General features: G+C 37.8%; 5 protein-coding genes across 11 annotated transcripts in view; 3 read left to right on the top strand and 2 right to left on the bottom strand.

Annotated features, from left to right (window-relative positions):
- The window catches only part of LOC149705246 (uncharacterized), a 55,619-nt gene extending 36,034 nt beyond the window's left edge, over nt 1-19,585 (top strand). For both annotated transcript variants that reach the window (XM_089865499.1, XM_089865500.1), the window contains exons 7-8: nt 18,425-18,675; nt 18,873-19,585. In XM_089865499.1, the coding sequence (XP_089721625.1) occupies nt 18,425-18,675; nt 18,873-19,137 (516 nt within the window). In that variant the 3' untranslated portion in view covers nt 19,138-19,585. The remainder of the gene's footprint in view (nt 1-18,424; nt 18,676-18,872) is intronic.
- Nucleotides 2,799-5,099, top strand: LOC149705249 (uncharacterized). The gene is made up of 3 exons (XM_089865634.1): nt 2,799-3,054; nt 3,122-3,355; nt 3,471-5,099. Exons 1-3 carry the CDS (start codon nt 2,799-2,801, stop codon nt 5,057-5,059), a joined length of 2,079 nt encoding a protein of 692 aa, XP_089721760.1. The 3' UTR covers nt 5,060-5,099.
- Nucleotides 5,071-7,656, bottom strand: LOC149705248 (uncharacterized). 4 transcript variants are annotated; one of them, XM_089865490.1, is made up of 3 exons: nt 7,184-7,656; nt 5,651-7,121; nt 5,071-5,431 (listed from the first exon to the last, which is right to left on the bottom strand). In XM_089865490.1, exons 1-3 carry the CDS (start codon nt 7,520-7,522, stop codon nt 5,178-5,180), a joined length of 2,064 nt encoding a protein of 687 aa, XP_089721616.1. In that variant the 5' UTR covers nt 7,523-7,656; the 3' UTR covers nt 5,071-5,177. The 4 variants fall into 4 exon arrangements, with proteins under 4 accessions (XP_089721616.1, XP_089721615.1, XP_089721617.1 ...); XM_089865489.1 differs by having other exon boundaries at nt 5,071-6,349; nt 6,461-7,121; XM_089865491.1 differs by having other exon boundaries at nt 5,071-7,121; nt 7,184-7,371; nt 7,434-7,640.
- Nucleotides 7,689-16,047, top strand: LOC149705247 (sterile alpha motif domain-containing protein 3-like). 3 transcript variants are annotated; one of them, XM_089865487.1, is made up of 9 exons: nt 7,698-7,887; nt 13,473-13,752; nt 13,968-14,213; nt 14,285-14,378; nt 14,452-14,616; nt 14,680-14,883; nt 15,043-15,223; nt 15,533-15,609; nt 15,687-16,047. In XM_089865487.1, exons 2-9 carry the CDS (start codon nt 13,490-13,492, stop codon nt 15,957-15,959), a joined length of 1,503 nt encoding a protein of 500 aa, XP_089721613.1. In that variant the 5' UTR covers nt 7,698-7,887; nt 13,473-13,489; the 3' UTR covers nt 15,960-16,047. The 3 variants fall into 3 exon arrangements, with proteins under 3 accessions (XP_089721611.1, XP_089721613.1, XP_089721612.1); XM_089865486.1 differs by lacking the exon at nt 7,698-7,887 and having other exon boundaries at nt 13,302-13,752; XM_089865485.1 differs by lacking the exons at nt 13,968-14,213; nt 14,285-14,378; nt 14,452-14,616; ... (2 more) ...; nt 15,533-15,609; nt 15,687-16,047 and having other exon boundaries at nt 7,689-7,887; nt 10,500-13,493.
- A 50-nt stretch (nt 19,586-19,635) lies between the features above and the next one.
- Nucleotides 19,636-23,936, bottom strand: LOC149705245 (uncharacterized). The gene is made up of 6 exons (XM_089865497.1): nt 22,402-23,936; nt 21,029-21,451; nt 20,873-20,954; nt 20,636-20,759; nt 20,345-20,417; nt 19,636-20,273 (listed from the first exon to the last, which is right to left on the bottom strand). The coding sequence occupies exons 2-6, from the start codon at nt 21,420-21,422 to the stop codon at nt 19,636-19,638; spliced, it is 1,311 nt and encodes a 436-aa protein (XP_089721623.1). The 5' UTR covers nt 21,423-21,451; nt 22,402-23,936.
- Nucleotides 23,937-26,902: the final 2,966 nt, after the last annotated feature.

The following is a 26,902-nucleotide window of genomic DNA, read 5'->3' as shown; positions in this document are numbered from 1 at the left end:
TTCCATTCATTGTTGGCCAGGCAAAGAATAGATGAAAGGAAAGACAAGGCTGCTCGCAGGCTATCCCAAGCTTTACCGAGCAACTAAGCCGGACAGATATAGTAGAGTACAGCAGCCAACAAGCATATTTTTTTTTTAAATCGTGCACTTTTTGATAAAAGCATGCAAATTGGTGAAAAGATAGTATGTAGAAGCGATTTAAGATTGGAGGCAACGTGCATTCACTGTGCAAAATTAATTATAAGTAATTAAACATGCCTCGAAAGTGTAGTGATACCTGTATGAGAAACCCCTATACTGGCCCTTTTACCCGCTACACGGAGGGGAGTCGACTATAATTCACGACTCTTTGCGATCGCGGGGGACCGACACTAAAGCCAATTTTTAGGTAAAACTACCTTTCTGCGGCTTCCAAATTCAATAATGAACAGAAATGTTCATAAATTAAAAGCAAATTAGAATTATACATCACCAAATTTTATTCAATCATAAAAATGGGTAGTACTTCATATAATATTCAGAATATAATATGTTGAATTATGAGGTGTTTCTTGAATAATGAGAAGTAAATCATATTCATTTTACCAGAATTAGACGGTTATATCATGAATTTCTGACTTTACATGTTGACTAACATCGGCGTTAAGCCAAATTGCTGCACTGATAAAAATGAGCGTGCTTACGGCATGCAAAAATGATAACGACCGTTCAATTTTGAACAAGCCTCTATTGACGAATTCAGATTTAACCTGAAACATTCCGTTTTGAACAGGAGTATTTTACGCGTTCAAAACTAAGCACGGGCATTCATTTCTGATCAATATACCGTCATATCGATCATAACTTAACGCTAGCACTAATTATTGAACAGCTTATATATTACCATTCAAAAATTAATCTTTATCTCATTCAATTTTGAATAACTGCCTTGCGCTAATGAAACGTTCAGACATGGTCGTTTTAGCGTTCAAATAGGAATGTATTAGAATTCAAACTAATTTCGGCGTTTAAATAAGATCATTTTGACGTTCAAATGAGATTGTTTTGGAGTTCTAACAAGAGTGTTTTTGGCATTAAAACAAGAGAATTATGGGCGTTCAAATGAGAGTGTTTTTGGCTTTTTAACGAGAGCGTTATGAGCGTTCACACGGGAGCTTTTTTCTAATCAAATGATTGCTTTCTGGGCGTTCAAAGGAGTGTTTTTTGGCTAGTTTTTTGGTTATAAATCCAGGTTTATTTAATTAGAATTTTAATATTATAATTCAACAAGTTATTTTTATTATATTTTGATGTTCAAGAACATAATAATTTGCCAATTTTTTTTACCATTATTCAGTCGATTTTTTTGTCTCCGAAATTAGGCTCGGACTGTTGATTTTTCCAGGAACACAAGCACACAGACACAAATTACGAAATATTATTAGAAAATGGAGGTTACAGCGAAACTAAATTACAGGCTTAACTGGCTGATTAATTACAAAACTAAGTTTGATAGGCGATCGTCCTCTCTAAATAATCGTGAAAACTACTAGCAAAGTTTTATACAATAAACACTTGCCTTTTTCAAAATATTGCTTGTTTTATAGGTCAGATTAGGTAAGGCTTGGTTAGTGTTAGCATAAGTTTATAAGATATGTTCCATAAGTGTGTCACTCGTTAATGAGAGTTTGTCATGAAGTGACGTAGGCGAAACGTCATAGATTCTCGTAAAGCGACGCCTGGTGAGGCGCTGTCAAAGGCTTAGTATAGACTAAATAGGAGGATGGACTGCAAAACCGAGTGTAGTCAATTCTCACGTCGTTCTTGAACTAGCTCTCATTAAGCCACTAGCATTACGAAGTATAGGTAGTGACATACTTATGGAACATATCTTATAAACTTATAGTGTTAGGTAAGGCTTAGTTTAGGTTTGGTGTCTTTAAGACCTACGGTTCCAAAATTTAAGCATTGTGGAACGTTTCATTATTTTTATGTATGATCGCTGTAGTTTGGAATCTGACGTAAACATTGCCAGAAAAATGATGTTCTCTCAAAAAAACAGAGATAAGGATAACATTCCATCGATTTGTACTCGTGTATACGATTTAATTCTCATTTAAATTAAACAAATTATATTCAGTATATATGAAGTACTAACTATTTTTATGATTAAATAAAATTTGGTGATGTATAATTATAATTTGCTTTTAATTTATGAACATTTCTGTTCTTTATTCAATTTGGAAGCCACAGTAAGGTAGTTTTACCTAAAAATTGGCTTTAGTGTCGGTCCCCCGCGATCGTAAAGAGTCGTGAATTATAGTCGACTCCCCTCCGTATAGCGGGTAAAAGGGCCAGTATAGGGGTTTCTCATACAGGTATCACTACACTTTCGAGGCATGTTTAATTACCTATAATTAATTTTGCACAGCGAATGCACGTTGCCTCCAATCTTAAATCGCTTCTACATATATAGTACTACCTTTTCACCAATTTTCATGCTTTTATCAAGAAGTGCACGATTATATCCTGTGGCGGCCTAACTTTCTAAAGCCTTTTTTTTTTTTGGAAGTTCGGGGCATAATGGTATGAGTCAGAATTCCCAGTAATCTGAGGAAAGCGCGCATTTTGGCGCAAAAATCATCCATCGTTCACGTGTTCGACAAATTTTGGCGCTAAAAATCAGTTCCGACTGTATAGAGCCATTTCTACGGAGGGTCCGGTAACGTCATAGGGGGGAAAAGTGGGAGGGTTTTAACTATTACGGTGGCGCCATCTAGGAAATTTTATCTTTTGTTTTGGGGGCAAATTTCGCAAAAATGAAACGGAGGCATAGACGTTGCTGTGTAAATGGGTGTATCGGTAATAAAATTTCAAAGAAAACCCATAAAAATAGCGTGGGAGAGTTTAGAGACATTAGTTTTTATCGGATTCCAATCGTAATCAAAAATCAGGGGGAAAAATGTGAGGAACTTTCGCTATTTAGGCGGCAGCAATGGATTATAAGGCTAAGGCTTAGCGACGAATTGGTTAGTGATGGAAACAGCAGAGTTTGTTCAAGGCATTTTCACTCAGGTATGTTGATATTTTAGGGATTGTAACTATTACGATTATTATAATATAATTAAAATTTGGTTTCTAGGTGCACCAGCAAACCTATACGACACAACCAACCCAGATTGGGTACCAAGCCAAAGCCTGGAAGAAACTCCCGATGATATTCCAACTGTTAAACGTTATCAAAGGAGACTTAGACGGTCAAGGCAACAGCAGGAGTTCTTAACTCCTAAAAGTACAAAACGTGCACGTAAAGGGTTTCAAAACCCCCAAGCAACCTCAACACCTTCAACAAAACCAAAATCATCAATGAATAGCGGTGAGTTAGAACCTGACTTGTGAGTGATTGTAAGCTGTTTCATAGTGCAACTTAACCAGCTTCATGTAGAATGGATGTTATAATCCTAATTTAATGTAGGCCTATTTTTTCTTAGATGATCCTAGTTCATCAGAACCTACCATAAGGGATGCCACTTCATTGGAAAAATACTCTACGAGTGTTGATGAAATTTATAACAATGCAATTGAATGCAATACTGAATCTGAAGAAACTATTACTAGTTTTTTAGTAGAAACTGAAACTGATTTGTCAATATCCCATGTACAAACTGAAACTGAATTGTCAATATCCCATGTACAAACTGAAACTGATTTGTCAATATCCCATGTACAAACTGAATCAGCTGTTAGTTATTTGTCGGTAGACACTCAGACTGATTTGGTAATAACAACTGTACAAACTCAAACTGCTGTTAGTTATTTGTCAATAGGAACTCAGACTGATTTCTTAATATCAAATGGACAAACTGAAACCGCTGTTAATAAGTCGGTAGAAACTCAGACTAATTCGGTAATGTCAAATATTCAAACTGAACCTATGATAATTGAACCCAAAATACAAGAGGATAAATGTTATGAAAACACTTTTTCACAAACCATATTTCGAGTTTCATATACGTTTGAGTTAGAAGCTGCTGAGAATGAGTTAAAAGAGTGCAAAGCATTAATGGAAACTTTGAAATCTCAACTTGAGGAATCAAATGATAAGATTAAAAGCCAAATCGAGCAAATTAGTGAACTGAAATTAATATTGAAAAAGAAAGAAGAAGATATAGAGAAGTTTAAATTTATGCCTACTTATTTTAAAGATGTTGACAAAGTTTTGTTTTTCACTGGGCTAACTAGTTTTGAATATCTTAAAGATATAGCGGAGGAGATAAAACCGTATATGTTTAAAAACTCAAAGCTGAATCCTTTTCAGCAGTTTATCCTGACTGTTATGAAACTTAGATTAGCTGCAACGAACAAAGACCTAAGTTACAGATTTAACGTTTCTGAAGCAGTTATTGGACGCATTTTTTATAATTGCCTTAATGCATTGTACAATCGCTTGTATCGCTTTGTTAAGTGGCCAGAAAGGGACGAGCTGCAGGCAACTATGCCTTTATGTTTCCGAGAAAAGTTTGGGACAAAATGTGCCGTGATCATAGATTGCTTTGAAGTGTTTTCCAACAAGCCTTCAAGCGTTAAAACTCGCGCAGAAACGTGGTCCAGCTATAAGCACCATAATACTGTAAAATTTCTGATTGGGGTGACACCACAGGGTTCTATTAGTTTTATTTCTAAAGGTTGGGGGGGTAGAGTTAGCGACAAATATTTAACAGAACATTCTGGGATTTTAGAGAAACTAGTTCCAGGAGACCTTGTACTCGCAGATAGAGGTTTTGATATCGATGATTCTGTTGGCTTTTATTGTGCTACAATTAAATACCCCACATTTGTGAATGGGAAAAAGCAACTAGACCCCCTTGATGTGGAAGCTACAAGAAAATTAGCTAATGTGAGAATTCACGTTGAAAGAGTCATTGGTCAACTAAGGCAAAAATATAAAATATTACATACAAAAATTCCTACAGAATTTTTACGACATGCTCCAAATGAAAATGTATCAACTATCGACAAAATTTGTACTGTTTGCTGTGCTTTAACCAATTTAACACCCTCTGTTGTACCCATTGAATAAAGGTATAATAATTAAAATGAAAACAAGTTTTAAACTTTAATTGCTAGGACTCATCAACCATTTAATATCACAAAGAACTAATATGTTCTTCATATGTTAAAAATATCACAATAATGAATCACAGCTTTAGTCTCCTTTTCTTGGAAACCTTTTTTTCTTGAGAAGTAGAGCAGGATTTACACTGCCATTTTCCTTTGGGAATACTTCTCAAATTTAAACATTTTACATGAAACCATTTGATTGGACAATTTGGAGCTTCGCAGTAAATCATTTTTCCCGACTCGGGTTGTTTACATAAACAAAAAAGTTCTTCTGGCTCATTAATTGCTGATACAGCCAGAGTGGTAGTAGATGAGGTAACTGGAGTTTGATCTATAAACGTAGATGGATTTTGATTTATAGAGGTAGATGGATTTTGTTTTACAGAGGTAGCTGGATTTTGATTGACAGAGGTAGCTGGATTTTGATTGACAGAGGTAGCTGGATTTCGATTTACAGAGGTAGATGGATTTTGATTGACAGAGGTAGCTGGATTTCGATTTACATAAGTAGCTCGAGTTTGATTTACAGAGGTCGTTATTTGTTTCGTACATTTGAATGAGGTTTTTGATTGGTTATTATTAGACATGGGTTGATTGTTAGTTGTAGATGGGCATGTTTTACTTGGTGATAATATACCCTGAGACAAGTCTGTATTTGATGGTTTCGCTACATTGTTTGTTTTTTCTATGGTTTTTGAAACATTCTTTGAATTTGTCCTCCTTTTCCTTTTCTCGTTTTCTTTCAACAAAGGGTTATTAGTAAAGTATTTTCCAACTAATTGTGGGAAAACAGCCATATCGAAAAAAATTTTAGCCTTTTTGCTCTCTTCATCCCAAAAATCGTTATCTGGATAAATTCTTTCAATATGGGAATCAACCGTTGTCCATATGCAAAAATCTGCGTACTGCCTGTTTGTGACGAACAGCTGACTTTGGACTTGGTAATAATAAGGATGCGTTTTTTTGAGGGAATATTTAGGGTCTTCATAAAGCAAACAATATTGTGCATTGCCTATTCCTTCCTTAAAAGATTTTTCTTTCAAGGAAAATGGGCACTTCACCTCTACTACACCATTCCCGCAACAGTCACAACTTGCTAATGCATCTGGCGATGCACCCAAGTGTGGGTAAAGTGTATTCAGACAAAATCCTGACTGTTCACATTTGAAATTAACATGCTTCTTCTTCATGATGTTGACATACACTTTAATCATGGTTTTCTCGTGCTGAACACCCCACTTGGTAGCCTCTGTTTGAAATTTTTTGGCGTTTGGATAACAAATTGTATTTACCAAGCTAACTGAAGGGTTTTGAGGGTTGCTGTGGCAAGCCCTATAAAAATTGGAGGCAGTTATCCTACCTGCACGGAAGTAATGCCACATTTTGCTAAGACTTTGTTCTTTGGTATCTTTTTCAACTTTCTGAGCTTGTGGCAAATTAAATCCAATGTCAATTTTTTTACAATGCTCAATTAGCTCATTAAGTGGCAGTGTTACGGTACTTTCATCATAAAATTCAGTCAATAGCTTAGGATAGTCAACATTTACACATTTTGGGATATATTCCTTCTGATACTTTCGATCAATTCGGAAATAGGAACTCTTAACTCCATGACTAAACAACTTGTCAGCCAGTTTGTAATGGCTCTCTTCTGTAGCTTTCGGTGTCGTTTTCTGAGCTAGTACACTAATTTTCCTTTTGTTCGTTTGGTCTGGTACAGAAAACGCCTGTTCCAGTTTTTTCTTTGTTGTTAAAGGGGAATCCATATTCAGGTCACATACTGGAGCATAAGTAACCTTTTTCATGGTAGGCACAGTCCAATACGCTTTTTTCCCGGTTACTGTTTTCTTTTCTCGAAGATCAACACCACAGTCGATGTAAAATAGTAACGAAGCAATATGGGAACACGATTCATCGAGGCCAGCCATACAAGTGCAATGACCGCATTGAATTGCACCATTTTCATGACTAATTATCCAAGGTTTTAAAGGAGTCTCATTAAGTCGTTGTGAATGCAAAACCTTTAAAAAAATCGTAAACATTAGGTAACATGTTTTCAAGAACATTCTTTGCAGATACTTACTGTTGCCTTGACCAAAACATAATCAGAATTCGAGAACCGTTTTGCCATTACATTCCTTACAAATCCACTAAGAAAGTTATTATATGAACCCAAGTTTTTATAATTTTTAAGCTTTTCCTTGGTAAATGGGGACAAACCATCAATAAGATAGTTGTAAATATCACCGTATCTAATACTTGGCAAAATTTCTAAAGTTTCAAACGAAACCTCAGGTTTTACACCAACAAACTCTTCTGATTTTATTACATACGGGTCTAAATTACTTATTAAAGCAATCTTTTCTTCATATCTCATTTTTAAATTAAGTTCCAAAGTATGAAAGTAGTCGGAACGTTCCATCTTCACCTAAAATATCCTCACTTTGCCCCTAAAATGGCCGACCACTACGAATTATCTACAATTTACAAAGACACCATAATAAACTAGGGTTTAGGCACCTATTATGCTCCTTGGTTTTTCCTCATAAGCAGACGACAGACCCGAACCGAAATTACTCTATAGCACTACCAGACAGTCCATTAACCATTTATGGCTTCTCTTTCTTAAAGGACGGTCACGTAGCTTACTTTCGCTGTTTCGCGTAGTTTTTCGTTGGCCTCCGTGGACGATAAGATAAATTTTCTAATTAACTTTGCTTTTGATATAACGCGTGACTGATTAAAAACTTAATTTCTGATATTAGAAGAAAGGACATCTTACTTCAGGTAAGATATATGAAAATTTTAAATTCATAATCGTGAATTAGAGATTAAGTAGGTTGATTTATATAAATTAAATTTTACGCTCTTTAGAGGCTAAATAGGTTGATTATTAGAAATTATATGTTCCATATCTTAATGATTTTTCCATATTCCCGGTTTAAATAGGCTTGTTGTAAAGTTAAACCCTATTGTAACATTGAAAATTTATTATTCTAATGTTCATTGAAATAATTAGTTTTTTTCATATAAAATTTATTTTCAAACTCTTACTTAAACAAATTTCCTTAAATCACAAAATTGAACTTTACTACATTTAAAGAGGGAATTAGTTTAACTTAATATCTGTTAATACTAATAATTGATTTGCTTATTTTGTTCTTTTACCGACATTGGAAACTTCTGCCTCTCCTCAAGGTTAATAGGGAGAGGGCAAACCCATTCTTGCCACGTCATAGGCTTATATCTCTTACCTCGATTCCATCCCCCTAACGGGGGAATTTCAGTATCGCGCCTAAAAACGCTCCCCTAAGTAGAGGTATAAAATGACGTCGGATGTTCTTTCCCTCCCTGACAAACGCCCTCTCCCTATAGCGAGGGGCCAATCACTCTGTGTAATCGGTGTGCACGGCTGTACTAAATTGATTTCTCATATTCCTGCCCTTAACAATGCTAGAATTACTACGCGTAATCCTTTATCGGTGTACAGGGAACCTGAGAGTGATTTGCCCCTCGGCTAATAGAGAAATCATGCATGTACCGTACCTTCCACAATACATTGGCCGACGCCAGTAGCGTCGCTAGGGTTTAACATTTGGGGGGCTAATCTGGGCAAACTATTTGAAAGTTATTATAAGAAATTAATAGCTAAATTTTGTATAACAGGGTTGCCACGAAAATTCCCTGACTTTTCCAGGTTTTCCCTGACCCGTGGCAATATAGAGTAATTTCGGTTGAGAGGGGGAGTGAACCGTGTATCCCCTACGTTAGGGGCAACTTTGTACTAGAGGATACTATTTGCCCCATGGAAGGGAAGGGGAGGGGGATATAACTAAGGTAAGAGATAGAGGGTTATGACGTTGCCGTATATGGGAAAGAAATTACTCTATATGCTATTCTTAGGAACCGAGTTTAGTGCGTATGAGGCAATTATGAGTGAAGGAATTTCACTCGTCTTGAGTGCTCTTGCCTTCGACGCAAACTTGCCAATTATGCAATATATACAAATGTTATGCGATTTTTTTCTTTCAATTTTGGGGGCTAAAATCAATTTTTGGTGGGGTTTACAAAATATTTTGAGGGGGGCTAAGATTGCAATACCCCCCCCCCCCAAATAGGCCTAGCGACGCCACTGGCCGACGCCCTGTAAAAACGCGCAAGAGTAAAAGCAGAAGTACTTAACCGCCCCCCTCCCCACCTTGTGATGGGCTCTTGGTGATAAGGGATGCTTTTATTCTCTCTCCTTTCCTGAATTTTCATTTCTGCACGGTCTTCAAGTGTTTCCTATAGAGAGCTAACAGTTGGCTAAAGCTAACAGTTGGCTAAGGGGGAAAGGTAGCATGACATCATTCAGTCCCCTTTCTGGTTGGAGTATTTGTTCGTGGAATACTGTTTGCCAACCAGTGGGGGGATCGCACGCCAGTAAGAGATAGAAGGGTATGACGTAGCAAAGTCTGAACTGTTAGGTCCCTATTCGTAAGAGTCCTAAGGTATAAAGAAAGGGGGCCTATGTTTAGAATGGCACTGCCGTCCCCCGACCCCTTTTCTATGGTATCTAGAAATCAGTTTTTAGGCACAATTAAATATTTGGAATGTGGTCAAGAAATAACTAGGTGCATTGGAATGTGGTTAGAGTTATCGGACGTAATGGTTGTGTCAGAGCTAATCGAAGAGATGTTTTGGTGCATTGGAATGTGATCAGGGTTAACCCATCGTGAAGGCTATCGGGTGGGTTTATGCTAGTGTTGTAACATATAAGTAACACAAAACCAATAAGTGTGCCTCTTAGTTGCTTTCGTGCTAGTGTTGTGTATAAATAAAACAATAGATATAAGTATGCTACATACAGTTGCTCTCGTGCTAGTGTTCTTGTGTATAAATAACACTAGCTATAAGCATGCCACTTCAAGTTGTTTTCATGCTAGTGTTGTAGTGACCAAGAAGCGCAATAGCTATATAAATATGCACATAACGCTTATTTCGTGCTAGTTAAGTAACAGAAAAGTAAAATACTCTACTAGTTCTGAATGTTGAAGCTTTCACAGGGCACTCCTTAATGCTAATACCGGCAGGCAATTTCAAATCTATTTCATGATAAAAAAATTGCCTCTGCGTCGTACTGTACACTTTTAGTCGTTAACTCAATTAAAATTTAGCAGCTTCGTGTTTACACTTGTAGACGTTCTAAAAATGTACGTAGAATACACGACTTTTCAAGAAATATTGCATGATAATTATCTTACCATAGACTAATGGCATTTGAAACGGAGGTAGATTGTGTGTCCCTCCTCCTGGTTGCGCGTTTATAAGATGGAATAGTGTACCCAATCATTAGGGGGATGGCAATCGGCTAAGAAGGGTATGACGTTGAGTTCTGAGCTGCCATTACTCTATTACAGATTATGAACCCTTCGCGCACTGAAATGTTCCCTTATGCATAACAGTATAGCCAGTACTACCCAGTAGTATCTACGAGGATTTGGGCTTGTGCCAGATTTGTCTCCGAGGGATCCGACACCCTACCAAAACATGCTGGACTCATAAATTCCGATTTTGGAAAGATCTTGTGATTTATTATATTGATTTTGTGTTTTTCTTTATCGCGCATTTATTGGTAACGATTTTGCGATGCTTTCTTCAAAAGTAACGAGGCTGTAGCTGTAGTCGGAGCTAGTTACATTTGTTCTCTCATTCAAATTATTTTTCATGTGGTATTGGCAATTTGACTACACATAATTAAACTTAGCTTTGATAATACGATTAGCTAAATATCCTAGAAGCGATGTACCAGTGCTCGGTATGTTCGGTGAAGAGGCAAACTTGCTCAAAATTATTAGCTCATATAAGGAACCTCCATATCCACCAGCCTAATTTAAAAATTAGATGTTTCATCGACAATTGCTCAAGCTGTTTCAAAAACTATAATACATACAGGAGTCACCTACGACGCAAACATAATGATCATCTCAATGCCAAAAGAGCAGAGCAATCGAATATTTTGCAAAACACACCAAACACAAATTACACAAACATTGACAATGGTATTTTGAGTTCAGAAGATGAGGAGCCTTCCAGTAATTTAGAAGAGAAATTAAGCAGCGTTCAAACTAGCGTTGCTCTAATGATGCTAAAGATAAGAGAGAAACATATGTTGCCTCGTACAATCGCGTCTAGCATAGGAAATGATCTAGCCGCTGTTCTAGAAAGCACCGATGATTTGTACAGGAATAAAATGGAAACAACAGATATAAATGATAATTTTCGATCAACAATTACTGAAAATATAAGAAGTGAATACAGGCTTAATAATTTCTGTAAAAGGAAACTTAATCTAATACCTCCAATAGAGTTTAATTTGGGAATTAGCCAAAGAAATGGAAAATGCTTTAAAGATAGTTTTCAGTATGTTAGCATACTCGAGGTATTAAAAAGATTATTATCTTTTGATGATGTATTTGAAGAAATAACACAATATAGAATTACCTCGGAACAACAAAAGTCCAATATATTATTTGATTACAAAGACGGCGAGTATTTTAAAAGTAGCATTGAGTGTAAAACAGATGAAATATTTTTGAGGTTACACTTTTACAGCGATGAGGTAGAACTAAACAACCCACTAGGCTCTAAGAAAGGTAAACACAAAATTTCTGTGTTTTACTTTGTAATTGGGAATTTACCTCCCAAATTTAGAAGTAAACTAAATTATATTTACCTATCAGTTGTCGCTCGTTGGCCTTTTATAAAAAAATATGGTTATTCCAAAGTACTACAACCACTTATTATGGATTTAACGGTACTTCAAACAGAAGGAATTTACATTACTAAACGCGACTTAACTGTCAGGGGTAAACTCTCAACAGTTTCGGGTGATAACTTGTCATCTCATGCTCTCAGTGGCCTTAAGCAATCTTTTACCAAAGGCAGAATTTGCCGTTACTGTATGGCTTCACGAAAAGATATAGACGTTAAATTTCAGGAGTCTGATTTTCAGTTGAGAAATGAAACTGTACACAAATACCATATTGATGCGGTTATGAAAAACCCAGGTAATGAAAGTATTTACGGGGTTAAAGGTCCATCTCCCTTTTTGAGCATTCCAAATTTTCGTGTCACTGAGAGTTTCCCGCCAGACATTATGCACGATCTTTATGAAGGCGTGGTACCCCTTGTAATACAAGTAGTATTAAGGAACTTTGTTGAGTTGAAATTATTAACAGTCGAAAAAATTAATGAGGCCCTTATCAATTTTCCGTACGGTTGCTTAGATATTGCTAATAAACCAGGTGAAATTTCTCGAGGAATGATCACGGAAGACAAACATTTTGCCGGTTCGGCTTCTCAAAAGTGCTGCCTCCTATACATGTTAGCCTTTGTTATAGGAGAATATGTTCCACATGAAAATGATGCATGGGATCTGTATCTCACTTTGAGAGAAATAGTTGACATTATCGTCGCACCATTGATAGAGAGATCTTGGCTACCTTACCTAGAAGAAAAAACTACTTTGTTCTATCAGATGCTTAAAAAGCTAGCACCCAATAAATTTACGCCTAAAGTTCACTACCTTTTGCATTACGCGAGTCTAATCTTAAAATATGGGCCATTAAAAAGGTTTTCCTGTATCAGGTTTGAGGCAAAACACCAGTACTTCAAAAACATTGCTAGTGCCAGTAGAAATTTCATTAATATTTCAAAAACTCTGGCAGAACGGCACCAATACGCTCAATGCTACGACTTTAACATCGAGAAGGGACTGAATTTGGAAAACGAGGAAATTAATTGTAAACCTATTTCTTTTAAAAATCTTCCACAGGGCTTGAAATTTAAAATTCAAAATTCTACCTTTCTCTCATTTAATCCCAAAACTGATATTGTAATAAAAGCTTCAGAACTTAGAGTAAATTCAGTTAATTTTAAACCCAATACATATCTAACACTAAAACTAGTTCATGGCGAAAACATACCAATTTTTTTGAAAGTTTTATATCTCTTGAAAATAAACTACACGTGGGTCGTATGTGGAAAGATTTTTAGTCCAGAAAGGTTTCATTATCATCTTCATGCGTACGAAGTTAGAGATGATAAAATTTGGGAAATTATAATGCCAGGACAAGAAATAGACTTCACATTTATGAATTCTTACGTTGTAAACCAAAGAATGTTCATTAGTACAAGATATAAATTATGTAAATCATAAGATGTTATTATTATTTTTGTGCGATTATCAGTTAAATACTGTATACCTTCTGTTAATTATATATGTTGTGCTAGTGACAAATATAATCGTAAAAATAAGAATTGGATAGTACTTGCGGCAACTAAAGACTATCAATACGTGAAAGAGATCTTATTATTAAAATTGGTTATAGTATTTTAGATAATAATCATGCGGTGTTACTACACAATATTCCATGATTTCCGAAAAGAAGTTAGTCTAAATGAACCCTACACTTACGAACACCTTCTAAACACCATAAAAGAAGTGTTCAAGAAAGATGTACGAATAATTCAAGTGCATTCTGAAAAATGGAAAGATTGGCTGGATCTCCATGAAATGGATGATATACCAGAAGATGGAGGAAAACTTAATGTATTGGGATTCGAAGAAAAAATTGCATCATGTCCGTCAAAACCGGCCAATTTGAACAGGTATAAAATTAGCTTGTCAATTTACAAAATACTAGTGTTTAAGCCTGTCTTAGTTTTCACTTGAAATTACACGGTCAGGGGAGGGCAGAGTCAAGACCGGGGGGAGAACTTTTGGGGTTTTGTAGCCACTTAAAATATCATTATATATATATATGTTTTTATACGGGTACATTGGAGAAATAGTTTAATTAACCTGCATTCCCACCCATGACAAGCTCGTCCGACTATGATGACCAACCAAATGAATCACTTGCGACAGACACTGAAAACGATCTTGGTGATGTTCTCAATGTATCAATAGATGAAGCTCGTTGCATACCCCTACCGTTGACGTATAAAGTTCCGACGTTACCTATTAGAATTAAGCAAATGATTGAGGCAAAAAACTCCTTGCTCTTCGAAGGAAAATATAAAAGTCAACTAGTGAACCTCTTGTTTGAAGATCTTAGCAAATACAAAACGTAAGGGCATAATGCAGTTCTTTTTAGAGTTTTGCGTTTTCGCTTAACGAAATATCGATATATATATACAGATATCCAACGCATGAAGACTATGTCAAAGTAGTGTCATCGCTAGTTAGAGAATATCGTTTTTTGAAAGATCGAACCAAAAATAGTTCTGGTTACGTATGTATCTTCTTTTAAAATATCAAAATCAACAATGTAGACAAGTAAAATTTTAAATTGGCGAACATTCCAGGATACGTGGTTGGAGAGTTTGAAGAACAAATATAAGAGAGAGAGAAAGCCACTTCGCCACATTAAAATGGTAGCGGAGCAGCAAGCCAAACATGGCAATAACAAACGACAAAATAGTTCGGAAGTGATCAACAAAATAACCAAGGTGATGAGAGTAGATTTATCGGTAAGTAGATATCATACAACATGATTTAATGGCTGCCTTGCTAAAGTATGTTATACAAGTTAGAACTTGGATGACACTGGAGAAGACGATACTAGCATTGAGCAACACATCAAAGCGCTTGCATTTGAAAACACAAAGACCAGGCCAAATCTTGATCTTATTGAAGAGAAAATGGAACGCACCTTCGCCTATCGCCAAAAATTAATTGTAAAGCTACCAGTTACTGAAATTCTACTAAAGTTTCCAAACCTGCAAAAGCAAGTTGAGGTAAATTTTGCACCGCGACAGTATTAAAAGTCGAAGCTAAGAGATTTCGACAACGATTACTGGAAATCTAAAAAGTTTGGCTAATGCAAAGCGACACATCACATACTTTTAAATTTATTGAAAATATGAGTTTTAATTAAATTTTTTTACCGTATGTAGTTGCTCAAGGAATTTCATAGAGTAGTCAGAAACCAGCCAAATCCTATGGAAAAAGGGACGCAATTCCTTAAGACTTTTGCGCCTAAAATAATATCAAGGGCAAAGAAAACTCCGTTTTTCAAAACCGTGATAAGCATGCTAGAAGAACAGAAAGATTTGGTAACAACAGAAAAATACATTGGTGGGTATACATTTTTACATTTCGGCTCACTTAGTTGATATGGTAATTTTATAACAAAATATAGTTTTCGGACGTGGTAAATTCATCCCATTTACACAAGGACTTCAAGCTACTTGTTGGACACAGTAGTATGCACCAATTAGTCTGGCCTCCTTGGCTAAATGGTATGAACCCCTCACGTCTGAAAACTATGTATAGAAGTCATATAAATGAAATTGAATTTTAATATTAAAGATGAGATATAGTTTTGCAATTTTTATGGCAGCAATTTAGTATTCTACTAATAGTCTAATACTCTATTAAATTTAGAAATGGAGATGCAGGCAAGTTGTTTGGTATTACCAATTTTGCTGAAAGAAAATCCCGAGGAAATGTTTATGTTTCATGTAAGGTTAATGTTTCATATGTTCTTAATATAGAAAATTATTTTCCATTTTTCATTTCTTATTTTTTGTTTTCACAGACGCCCACAACCCCAAATCCAGTATTGAAATTGCAAAAAGAAAACGTCTTCACAGCAACCTCTGAGGTTCATGTAGAAGGCGTGACTGTTTCATCCCCTAATATTTTACAAGGCTTTGTGCTTATGTTCGTAACATATTATGTTTTTCAAATTGCTTATCCAAAAACTGTTCAAAAAACCCTTGAATTCATGCAAAAACTAATGTTTGAGGTTCCGCCTGTGAACAAAATTTCAGTTCCAGTTAAAAATGTTTTTAACAAACTATCGGCGTAGTGTGAAGTTTTTGTACCTTTTTGTTTTTGGGTCAATAAACCCTTATATGAAGCAGAAATGATGTTTTAAATAAAGGATTATAAACACTGGGAAGTGTATTATTACCAAGATATTGCAACCAAACACCTATTCCCATGACACTCAATGTACACTTTAACGTTGGCACAAAACACATTCCTAAAGAGGCTAATAATCGAGTTTATGGCCCTAAAAACTATAAACCTAAGGTTCTTAATCATACACACAAAGTGAAATAAAACCTCTCGTACTATAGGTACCAAAACGTACTTATAAAGTTAAATAAAACACCTCGTACTATGGGTACCATAACGTACTTACAAGGTGAGAAAAATCACCTAGTACTATAGGCACAAAAACATACTTATAAAGCGAAATAAACACCTAGTATGATAGGTATCAAAACGTACTTAAAAGGTGAGATGAAACACCTATAAGCGCCAAAAAATATCTACAAGGTGAGATAAAACACCTAGCACTATAGGTATCAAACCGTACTTACAAGGCGAGAAAAATCACCTTATACTAAAGGTATTAAAACGCACTTAAAAGGTGAAATAAAACACCTCCTACTATAGGTACCAAAACGTACTTATAAAGTTAGATAAAACACCTTATACTGAAGGTATTAAAACGCACTTAAAAGGTGAGATAAAACACCTCGTACTATAGGTACCAAAACGTACTTTCAAAGTTAGATAAAACACCTCCTACTATAGGTACCAAAACGTACTTACAAGGTGAGAAAAATCACCTCATAATAAAGGTATTAAAACGCACTTAAAAGGTGAGATAAAACACCTCCTACTATAGGTACCAAAACGTACTTACAAGGTGAGATAAAACACCTCCTACTATAGGTACCAAAACGTACTTACAAGGTGAGAAAAATCACCTCACACTAAAGGTATTAAAACGCACTTAAAAGGTAAGATAAAACACCTGGTACTACAGGTACCAAAACGTACTTATTAAGTTAGATAAAACACCTTATACTGAAGGTATTAAAACGCACTTAAAAGGTGAGATAAAAAACCTCGAACTATAGGTACCAAAAAGTACTTACAAGGTGAGAAAAATCACCTTATACTAAAGGTATTAAAACGTACTTACAAGGTGAGAAAAATCACCTTATACTGAAGGTATCAAAACGTACTTAAAAGGTGTAACAAAACACCTCTTGCACAAGGGGTCGAAAAGCTTTTGTATGGTGTAGAAAAATTCCTTGTCCACAGGTTTTTAAAAACACCTAGGTTCCAAGGTGTTTTTCAGCACCAATAGAGGTGTCACTGGTGATGCAATGAAAAACACCTTAAAAAGAGCGAATTCGTACCATTTTTTTTAACAGTGTATACGATGAGGCTATTAGTTTGTCCCGTGAGCCTGTGGTGGTGGTCGTCGTGGTAGTAGTTTTTCGCGATTTGGAATGTGGTCAGAGTTACCGAAAGAAATGGTTATGTCAGAGCTAACGGAAGAAATGGTTATTTTATGCCTTTGGCAGTATAAAATTTTTCGTTCGTCATTGAAGGGAGGGAGAGTGAACGTGAGAGAATTGTGGTGAGGTGATATTTTTCGCTCGTGTTTTTTAAAAGGATGGGGGATTATAATAGTAAGTTTAAGCATTGCATTTAATTGTACAGGTAAGGTTAAGCTTTGTGAATTGTGGTTTCCGTTTCCTCGATATATTTAAAGCTAGAGAGAGAGGATTTTAGTATTGCCTTAATTTAAATGGAAGGCTTAATACTCCCTTTAAAATTCCGGTCACCCGTGGACAATATGGGTTTCACGCCATCAATCATCCCACTCCCCGATTTCAAAATTCAAAGAAATCGAGGGGGATTTTTAAGAAGCAAAAGCAAGTAAATACCGACGTTATATATAGAATGGTGTTTATTATTAGAATTTACGTGTATTTTTCCTCAAATCGAGAAGAATTTTAAAAGAAAGTACGAGCGGGCAAGGTATCGATGGGACTAATAGTTTTACCTGAGTAGTAGTGGTTGTAGTAGTAGTAGTATTAGTAATTTAGTAACGGGCGTTGGCGATATTTGATTCTCTTTGCCAAGCAGCCATTGAAAAATTATTCCCTCTGACCGGTATATTAGGGGATATTTCACTAGAAGTATATTTATTGTAGTAGGGATATCGAGAGTACGTAAACGATGTGGCTTAATTATGGGCTAGACCAACTTGTTTGATTGGTTATAACTTTTTTTGTATCGTATTAACTGCTTTGAAAAAATTCCACAGAACTACAATTCGGGCCCTCAATATGTGGTTAATTGTTTTACGAACCTATATATCAATATTCGTCACTCGCCAAGTGACGAATATTCATCACTCGCCAAATAACGAATATTCGATACTCGTCGAATCGCGAATATTAGTTAGGCGTTATTTAAATTGAATATCTTCGAAAGGTAAGTCTATTTTCATTTTATTTGTAGCCTTCGTCAACGGAATATGGCGATTTGTACCGTAAAGTGTCCGTGTCTCGAGCATTCCGTTACACTGACCTACCAGACCTGTTCCGGGAAGGTAACGTCATCATATCCGGCGGAAAATCCTTCCCGCTCTTCGCGGAAAAGTTCGGTATCCCGGATATGAAATATCACATGGTAGAAGAATCGCTTTTCTATTTCACAACTGCTCTGGGTTTCCGAAAGAATTTTTCTTGTCGGGCCGTTTTCGACAGAGTGTAAGTCCGCCATGTATATTTGTTAGGGCTCATTTTTCCATCAACGCTTTCCCCTTGTTGTCATATCACTTTGTATTAGCGCCGCGGTGCCCTTGCACGAAGGTATATAGTCTGCACTTACCATTAGCGGTTCGCATTCCACGTGTCACTCGCGTACTGTAGTTTCCTGATATCGCGCTTCTGAAATCCATTTTTAGGATATCTTCGTTAAAACAAAGTGGCGTTCTGTCAAAATGGAACGAAGAACTAAGCAGATCTTTCAAACTGAGAAAATTGGAATCGGTGGAAAGGGCCAAAGCCGATTACATTACGATGTCCGACTTCCGAGTCGCTTTTAAACTGTCTTTGATGGCGTTCGCCTTCAGTTTCGTCATACTCGGCCTAGAATATATTTCGAAACGCTTCAAATTGTCATTAAGGTCTTTGAGAAGACGCTTCGAAAGACTCTTCTTTTTCAAATGAATAATCGCTTAAAATTAAGACTGTTTTGAAATGAGTGGTGCTCGCTCCGTTACTATAATAATAATGCGCGGTGCGTGTTTAATGGTGGAAAAATATGTTTTACATTTTCAATCAGTGGGAAGCTAAAATTAATTTTAGTTTCTAAACGGTTGAAATTGACACCGTTTCGAAGGCGTTTTGAAATTGGTATTTATAAGGCACGTCGGTTTCAGCCAATATCAAAAAGCTTGAAAACTTTTATGAAAATACATTTGCGGAGCCAAACAACTTAATACGTATATCGTTTAACTGAAAATTTAGCTCCCTTAATTAGTTAATTAATACTAAAAACGAAATCCAAATTAAATTAAAAAATAAAAACAAGTTTAACTACGATTAAATGAAATTGTAAGTAATCAAACAATGTTTTAAGTTCAATATGAAATTAATTAAATTTTCAAGAAATAGTTCCGGGATTGTTTAAGAATGTGCCAGGCTACTTTGATGAGCTTTCGTCACCTAGGTGAAAAAATCCAAGGACGGCAACTGATGATTAATAACCCCGTCTTTATTCTTGACTATGAGTGGCGGAAGTGACATCAACCGATGAGTTTCCGCGGCGCCACTTCCGTTCCCACTTCCGGTGGCCGGTTCCAACTCCAAGCCGTACGAACTGGGCGAGCCTAGCTTTTTAATCTCGGTTCCGGATGGCGAAGGCGAATACGAATGATGATGCGAAGAGGCGGGACTGGCTTCGTTTCCGGTTCCGGATTTCGAAACGGGGGTCGTGTCCCCGCCGGAAGAGAGAGGCGAAGAGGAACCGGACATTAAAGAAGCGCATCGAATAGACGGAAGTAAATTATCGTTGCATTGTTGTACCGAAACCGGTTGCGAAGTTAGGTTGTAGTAAGCCGCGGCCGAGGAACTTCCGTTGGGCGAAACGGAAGTTAAAGTCGAATGGGGCGTCGGTGAAAAGGAGGCGTACGGATTTCCGGCTAAGGGACTTTGAAAGGCAAAGTCGTAAGGATTGGCGAATGGCCAGCCAGTATCCGAGGAGGTACAGCCAACCGAGCTACTGTTCAACGTGCAGTTTAACGTCCCGGCGGACGAAGTACACGGAGTTTGGAAGGCTTTCCCCAAATTAACTCCAGGCGAGTCTATAGTTGAAATATTTAAATTTTAGAATCAAGTTATTGGACCGACGGGCTGGCCTTTGAGCTTAACGTACTTCCTTGCAAGTAATTGGTTTTACGCGGCGGTTCACGTTTTCTCCATTTGGCTCTTCTGTTTTGAAACCAAACCTAGAACAGATCGGCGGACCTTATAGAGCCTTAACGGATTATCCGGTGGACGCTTTTTGTTTGGATGATCCACAAGGCGCTTCCCCCCCCCCGGGGCCCCCGACTTTTGAAACTAGGGTCCCGATTATGTAGTAATTACGTACACCCTATAACCCGGAAATATTCGACTGCCCGCAATCCGTTATTGGCCTTGAATCAATTTTCCTAAATGATCATACCTGAACTCTGGATTCGGATAAATTAAGTCTAAGCGCCAATTCTTCTCGGGCGAAGACATCGGGATAGGGCGCTCTCTGAAAAGCGCGTTCCAGTTCCTCTAGTTGGTACGCCGTGAACGTCGTTCTTAAACGATAATGAAGTAGGCAATATCTAAGACTATATTTCAGCAGCATAACCCTATAAAATGCTTAAGTCTGGGTCTACCGTGGAGTCTTATAACCCATCAAAATATTTACCTGGTTTTCTTTTTCTTGACCGTTTTGTCGCTGCTGGACTGGTTACTATTCTTTTCGGGACAATTCTTATTCTTCGCGTTTTCTGCAAATTTATATTCAATTACGCATTCAAAAACTCGCGCTCAATAAATAATGATAGAAAAGAAAGTAATTGACCGGCGCTCTCCTTGCGTCCACTTGAATCCAGATCGTGTTGTAGTTGATGTCCTCCGCCACCGCTGCCCATGGGGGAGGAATTACCACCGCCCCCACCGTCTTTCAAGTATCTGACCGTCGCGTTGTTACTGGTCGAGGTTGGTGTACTTCCCATACCTTGAAGACTCGACAAGGACGGGAGACCAATCGTTCCGGAGGCAACCGGAAGTTGACAGGACCCCAATCCAGTCGCGTTGTTGTTACTGGTCATCATGTTGGCGTACGTGGACTGTTGTTGTTGTTGCTGTTGCTGCTGAAGACCCAACATGAAGTGGATGCTATGAAGGTTGCCGCGGAATTCCGAATTCGGGGACTTGTTACCACCGCCACCTCCACTCTGAGGTAAGGAGTTCATTGGAGCCCTTGAATGGTTACGTCTGATTTCTAAAACGATAATGGCGCGTGGTACGTAATCTTAACATCTCTTCACTCGCTACTCTTTATATAAGAAAGAGTGTGTTCTTTGACTCCCCTTTCCAAGGATAGAGTAATGGCCCGCCCTAACTTTGACTTCATTAGGAACTATTTCAACTTAACACGGGGTACTACCACTACTCTATTAAAAACTAAACACTCTGTGTTACATTATTCACGGCCCGAGTAATAAAGCAAAGTTTTTTCATAAACGTCTTCTCCTTAGGATTAACCCTGACTTATTTATTCGACACCTTTTAACAGGGTTCGGACGGAACCTGGATAAGTCAGGGATTTGGAAAATGGGGCGGGGAGTCCTAAAAAGTCAGGGATTTCGTTTGGTGTATAAAACCATGATTGCAATTGGAGAAATGCTAAATATAGGCTCAGGTGTTATCATGAAGTGGGCTCTGTGATAAACACCCTTTATAATGGTCCCAGGGATTTTATCAAAATTTGGTCAGCCGGAATAATTTTGAAAAGTCAGTGAGGGTTTTTTCAATATAATAATAACACACTTGCCTACGCGCCTCATCTCTTATAAAATTCAAAATGGGCATAACTAAGAAAAACAATGGCGTCATTATAATTGCGTGTTCTTTAATAGGGCTGCCGTCGGTACCTAAATTCCGTTGCGAGTTAATTGATTCGTTAATAGAGTTAATTCCGTTCGAAGAACTCGGTAATAAGGCATAATAATAAGGGGTATACGCCTTTTGGAGACGGCCTCCTAAATAGGCTATTAGATTAAACCATTTAAGCTCGTCAATTGAATAAAATTTAAATCGCCCAGCCACCACCGCCGCGCCTTCCTCGTGCGACTGTTGATTAGGACGGCGCGGAAGAACGTATAGTCCCTAGTCGTCGGTCGTCGCCAAGTAGAACACATTCGTTAATTTCATTCTATCAACGCCACTTACCTTATTAAGTTAACTCGCGCGCGGGCAACTCCAGGACACGGACACACGCTCGGCGAATCTCGATCTCGTTCGGTCTTTGGTATTAGGGCTGCCGCGGAACCAAGGCGCTATTTTGGCGCGCGACCGTTAAACTTTCGAGATTAACGTTTCCGCGCGATAGTTAAACTGCATTATTCGGAAACAATCACGGCAAATAAAGGCCAAATTGGAAACTCCCGCCTACTCGCCAACGAGTTCCCTCCGCCAGAAGGCGTGCCTTGAAGACAGGACCCCACCAATCGCCTGCCAGAGATGAAAGAAGAACTCGCTTTGATTGGATTTGGATGGAGCGCCAGCCCTTGGTGCCATAGCCGTTAGAACTTAGGAACTAGCCAAGGCCTAAGGTGGTTTTTAACTCGACCAAGGCTTAGCGTCGATGGTTGGTACGATTGATGTTAGAATGAGCTCCTCTCGTCATAGACTAAAGGGAGACTCGTGTCGTATGCTTTTTTTGCTTCCCGCTTTGAGTTTAAAGGGATATTATCACGGGATTAATATTTAATATGATTGATCCTAATTATTGTTTTTGTTTTTGTACAATGTGGTGGTAAGTACCGAGTCACTCTCTTTTGAAAAGTTGCGCGTCAAGTTCTAGTCATATTCGCGGTATGTTGAGACAAGTTCTGCAGGGCGAATTGGCGCGTTTTAAGTTCTTGGCTATTTCATTATCGGCTAGTATTCGGGTACAGTTGATGTTTGTGGAAAGGCAAGTATTAGCTACAGATCGATTATATATATTTCGCGGGCAAACACCAACAGTCGTGAACTGTTTCCGTACGGACAACATCGCGACAAACGATATCAAAGATTAGGTTATAGTTGCGGCAAACTGAAATCACTCCGAGTCGTGCGTGCGAAAAAGAAGTGAATAGTATTCGTGATGACTTCGCTCGAGTCACAACTGATTTCTTTCGAGTAAACAATTTTTCCGACTCACTCGTGGCTCCCTTTCAAATCTTTCTTATTAGCTTTAAAAGACTAACCCAAAACTAAGAATCACCTTTCTCAAGATTAGGTTTCTACTTCTCTATCTTTCTATATTCTCTCTGTTTCCATTCGGTTTCTACTCCTCTATATTCTCTCTGTTTCCATTCGGTTTCTACTCCTCTATATTCTCTCTGTTTCCATTCGGTTTCTACTCCTCTATATTCTCTCTGTTTCCATTCGGTTTCTAATCCTCTATATTCTCTCTGTTTCCATTCGGTTTCTACTCCTCTATATTCTCTCTGTTTCCATTCGGTTTCTACTCCTCTATTTTCCTATATTCTCTCTGTTTCCATTCGGTTTCTACATCTATTTGTGTATTCTCTCTGTTTTCATTCGATTTCAAGTTTTTCTACTTCTATTTGTATATTCTGTTTTCATTCGGTTTCTACTCCTCTATCTTTCTATATTCTCTCTGTTTCCATTCCGTTTCTACTCCTCTATCTTTCTATATTCTCTCTGTTTTCATTCGGTTTCTACTCCTATATGTTTCTATATTCTCTCTGTTTCCATTCCGTTTCTACTCCTCTATAATCTCTCTGTTTCCACGAAGTATGAGCTAATTATTTTTCAAATGTAAGGTCATTTTAATATTATATTGAAGTTGCGCGGAAGTTGATGAGGCAATGTCCCTTTAATAATAATAAAATTCGATTATCTATCAATATCTCTTGAAAAAACTAATAATAATGGAGAGCGTAATAATGGGGCTTTTTGGGGGTCCATTTTTAAAAGGGTCCAACACGTGGCGTTAAACCAATGAAGCGTAAAGCTCGCTCGCTTGGTCCACCGCCGGCCGCCGCTGCCTGGTGCTCGTCCCCCGGAACATAATGGTCCGTGTAAACGCCGCTGGCCACGCGTCTTTTAAATACGTGGGATGGCCTGCAGAGACCACCGATAATGCATTACCGTCCCTCTAATTCAAAGTCACTTCTCCCGATATACATCCCCAACCCGAGGGGTGCCATACTATTTTCAAATTTCCAGACTTTTTAAATAGACGAATGAATTTAACAAATTTCATTTCCACATCGCGACACGAATTAAACCGGTTTTAAACCGGAATGGGGCATGGTTTAATTTCGCCAGTTGTAAAACACCAGTTTCAAATTGTCCTCAAAGGCGTTGTTAATTTCGTCTAGTCTGATTGGTGGTCGCTGGGGAAAGTTGGGAATGCGCCTGAATGGAGGGAGTGTGTACCACCTCGATCGCTAGTCATTTAGAAAAGATAACCCGGTTATTAGTATCAAATTGACCGATTCCCGTCCGGACCCCCACTCCACTCCATCCAGCACGCGCTTATTAGCCGTTTTTGGGCCGACGTCCCAAGCCGAGTGCCTGTCTGTGACGCTCGAATGACGTGACGTCGTCAAATGATGAAATGATTAAAACTTCCCAACATTTATCGCGCCCCAAGTATTACACGCTATCTCAAAAGTATATTCTTTACTTTCCATAAGTAAGCCAACTTACGACGCTAATCTTAACCCAAAAACCAAATTTCTCGAGATGCGTACGAAGTTGAAGACGATTGTGCATGCTTTATTAGCGGGGACGTTCCTTTAAGTATGTTAAGTATACCAGAAAAGATTTAGCCCCTTGACAAATCCGTTATTCGCGCGTCTTGCATGTTGAAATGAAATGGCGCGTTAACGTAATTGTAACGATGGACCTTACTTGGAGGAATAACCAAGTTGATACCGTTTCTTCATTTCATCCTTCCATACACTATATATCTAAATCCTACTGATTAAGTTAAACTAATCAAAATGATATATTTAAGTACTCGAGTGTTGCTCAAACAATAATTTAAAGTATCGTGAAAAATAAATATTTCAAGATTTTAAATGAATTAACCGAGTTTAGAAGGCATGCTCTAAGCTTTACTATAATCAGACCCCTCAGAGACCACTCATCACGGGTGCGGCCCTATTTAGCATTGAGCCAAGCGTGGTTTGATACACCAAATGAAAACCCTGACTTATCAGGGAAAAAACTTTGAATCCCTGGATTTTTCCTCTATTTTCCTACTCTCTGACATTTTCCTCTATTTTCCGAATCCCTGACTTTCCTCTATTTTCCAAAACCCTGAATTTTTCCTCTATTTTCCGAATCCCTGAATTTTTCCTCTATTTCCCAAATCCCTGAATTTTTCCTCTATTTCCCAAATCCCTGAATTTTTCCTCTATTTCCCAAATCCCTGAATTTTTCCTCTATTTCCCAAATCCCTGAATTTTTCCTCTAATTCCCAAATCCCTGACTTTTTCCTCTATTTAACTCTGTATATACCATAAACCAATGATCTAAAACATAGGTTTAAAAATGCCATTGTTGCGGGCGGAGCCTGTAGCTTGTTTTTCCTTCAATAACTGAACGATTTTCAAACGCTTCCAAGAATGCCTGCAGTGCAGTACAGTCAGTTATAATAGAAACCCCTATGACATAAGCGTATAAAATTTATTTTACCCCAACGCTAACATCTTAACTTTTGTATTTCAGAAAAGTTCAGCTTTATTTTGAACAATTAGCAAACAGCGAGTCACGGATTATTTGTAGGCCAATAGGGTAATGGCAGCCCTCTGCCTTCGATTGTATTAAGTTCTATGGGGAAATAACATGGGGTGCCATTAGTCTATAATAGACGAGTTTTTAAGAAGCCACGCATGCAGTATCGTCTCACTCATGGAAGTATTTCGTTACTCGGGCTTGAGAAGAACCAAAATATGAGAAAAGATACGATGACGACTGAGATAAAAATCATCTAGAATAAAAAATAGAAAAAAGAGACGTAGATCTTTGGGTTCTTCATTGTTAATTGAGGAAATGGCACGGAGCCGAAAAAGCAATTATTCAATTGAGTCCAATTGAACGAGTCAACGTTACGTACCCTTATATTTTCAGGCATTTAGTATCGCGGCCAACGATACGGGGGTGGACTTAACCCCACCGCATCTAGACGCGTCTTCTACGCTTCTCTCGAAGGCTGTATTACTCCGCCGTAGCTTTCGGGTATAGTGTAAAGTCATCTTGAACGTCGGGAGAGTTCGAGGAATGCGCTTGGAAACTACGGTCTCGTGATTGGCGAATACTAGCTCTTTCGTCCTATTTACAGGCAGCCGACATCAAAGAACTATAATATTACTCCGCGGTTAAGAGGTCAAATGATGATGGGGAGACCAATACCGAACAAGCGGCTCAAGTCATCAAGAAGAGTCGCAAACGTATAAAGTTTTCCTTTTGGGGTACAGTACGCTTCTAACAACGTAACGTAACAAAACCCCTAATGTAACATAATCAAACCCAGTGTAATCTAGTCTAACCGCCGTAAGTTAGTAAGATATGTTACCTCCATAAGTTTGTCACTGGTAACTTAGAAACTGGAGCTTGTCACGAAGTGAGTGAGGTAGGTCATAGATTCGAGGTAAAGCGACGCCTGGTCAGGACCTGCTGTCAATGGTTTAGTAATGCAGACTAAATC

Source organism: Phalangium opilio, unplaced genomic scaffold (genome assembly GCF_054372755.1).
Source record: "Phalangium opilio isolate 3A_F unplaced genomic scaffold, DU_Popi_V2 ptg000014l_1, whole genome shotgun sequence".
Classification (NCBI taxonomy): domain Eukaryota; kingdom Metazoa; phylum Arthropoda; class Arachnida; order Opiliones; family Phalangiidae; genus Phalangium; species Phalangium opilio.
The sequence above is the reverse complement of the archived record's forward strand: the minus strand, read 5'-3'. Positions and strand labels throughout refer to the sequence as shown.

Coding starts and splice junctions, on each gene's coding strand:
- LOC149705249 (XM_089865634.1), top strand. CDS start 2,799: ATGAAACGGAGGCATAGACGTTGCTGTGTAAATGGGTGTATCGGTAAT. Junction 3,055..3,121: donor TTCAAGGCATTTTCACTCAG/GTATGTTGATAT, acceptor TTTGGTTTCTAG/GTGCACCAGCAAACCTATAC. Junction 3,356..3,470: donor AAAATCATCAATGAATAGCG/GTGAGTTAGAAC, acceptor ATTTTTTCTTAG/ATGATCCTAGTTCATCAGAA.
- LOC149705248 (XM_089865488.1), bottom strand. CDS start 7,522: ATGGAACGTTCCGACTACTTTCATACTTTGGAACTTAATTTAAAAATG. Junction 7,122..7,183: donor ATGTTTTGGTCAAGGCAACA/GTAAGTATCTGC, acceptor ATTTTTTTAAAG/GTTTTGCATTCACAACGACT.
- LOC149705247 (XM_089865485.1), top strand. CDS start 10,883: ATGTACCAGTGCTCGGTATGTTCGGTGAAGAGGCAAACTTGCTCAAAA.
- LOC149705245 (XM_089865497.1), bottom strand. CDS start 21,422: ATGAACTCCTTACCTCAGAGTGGAGGTGGCGGTGGTAACAAGTCCCCG. Junction 20,760..20,872: donor GTCAAGAAAAAGAAAACCAG/GTAAATATTTTG, acceptor TTATCGTTTAAG/AACGACGTTCACGGCGTACC. Junction 20,274..20,344: donor AACCAATTACTTGCAAGGAA/GTACGTTAAGCT, acceptor TTTCAACTATAG/ACTCGCCTGGAGTTAATTTG.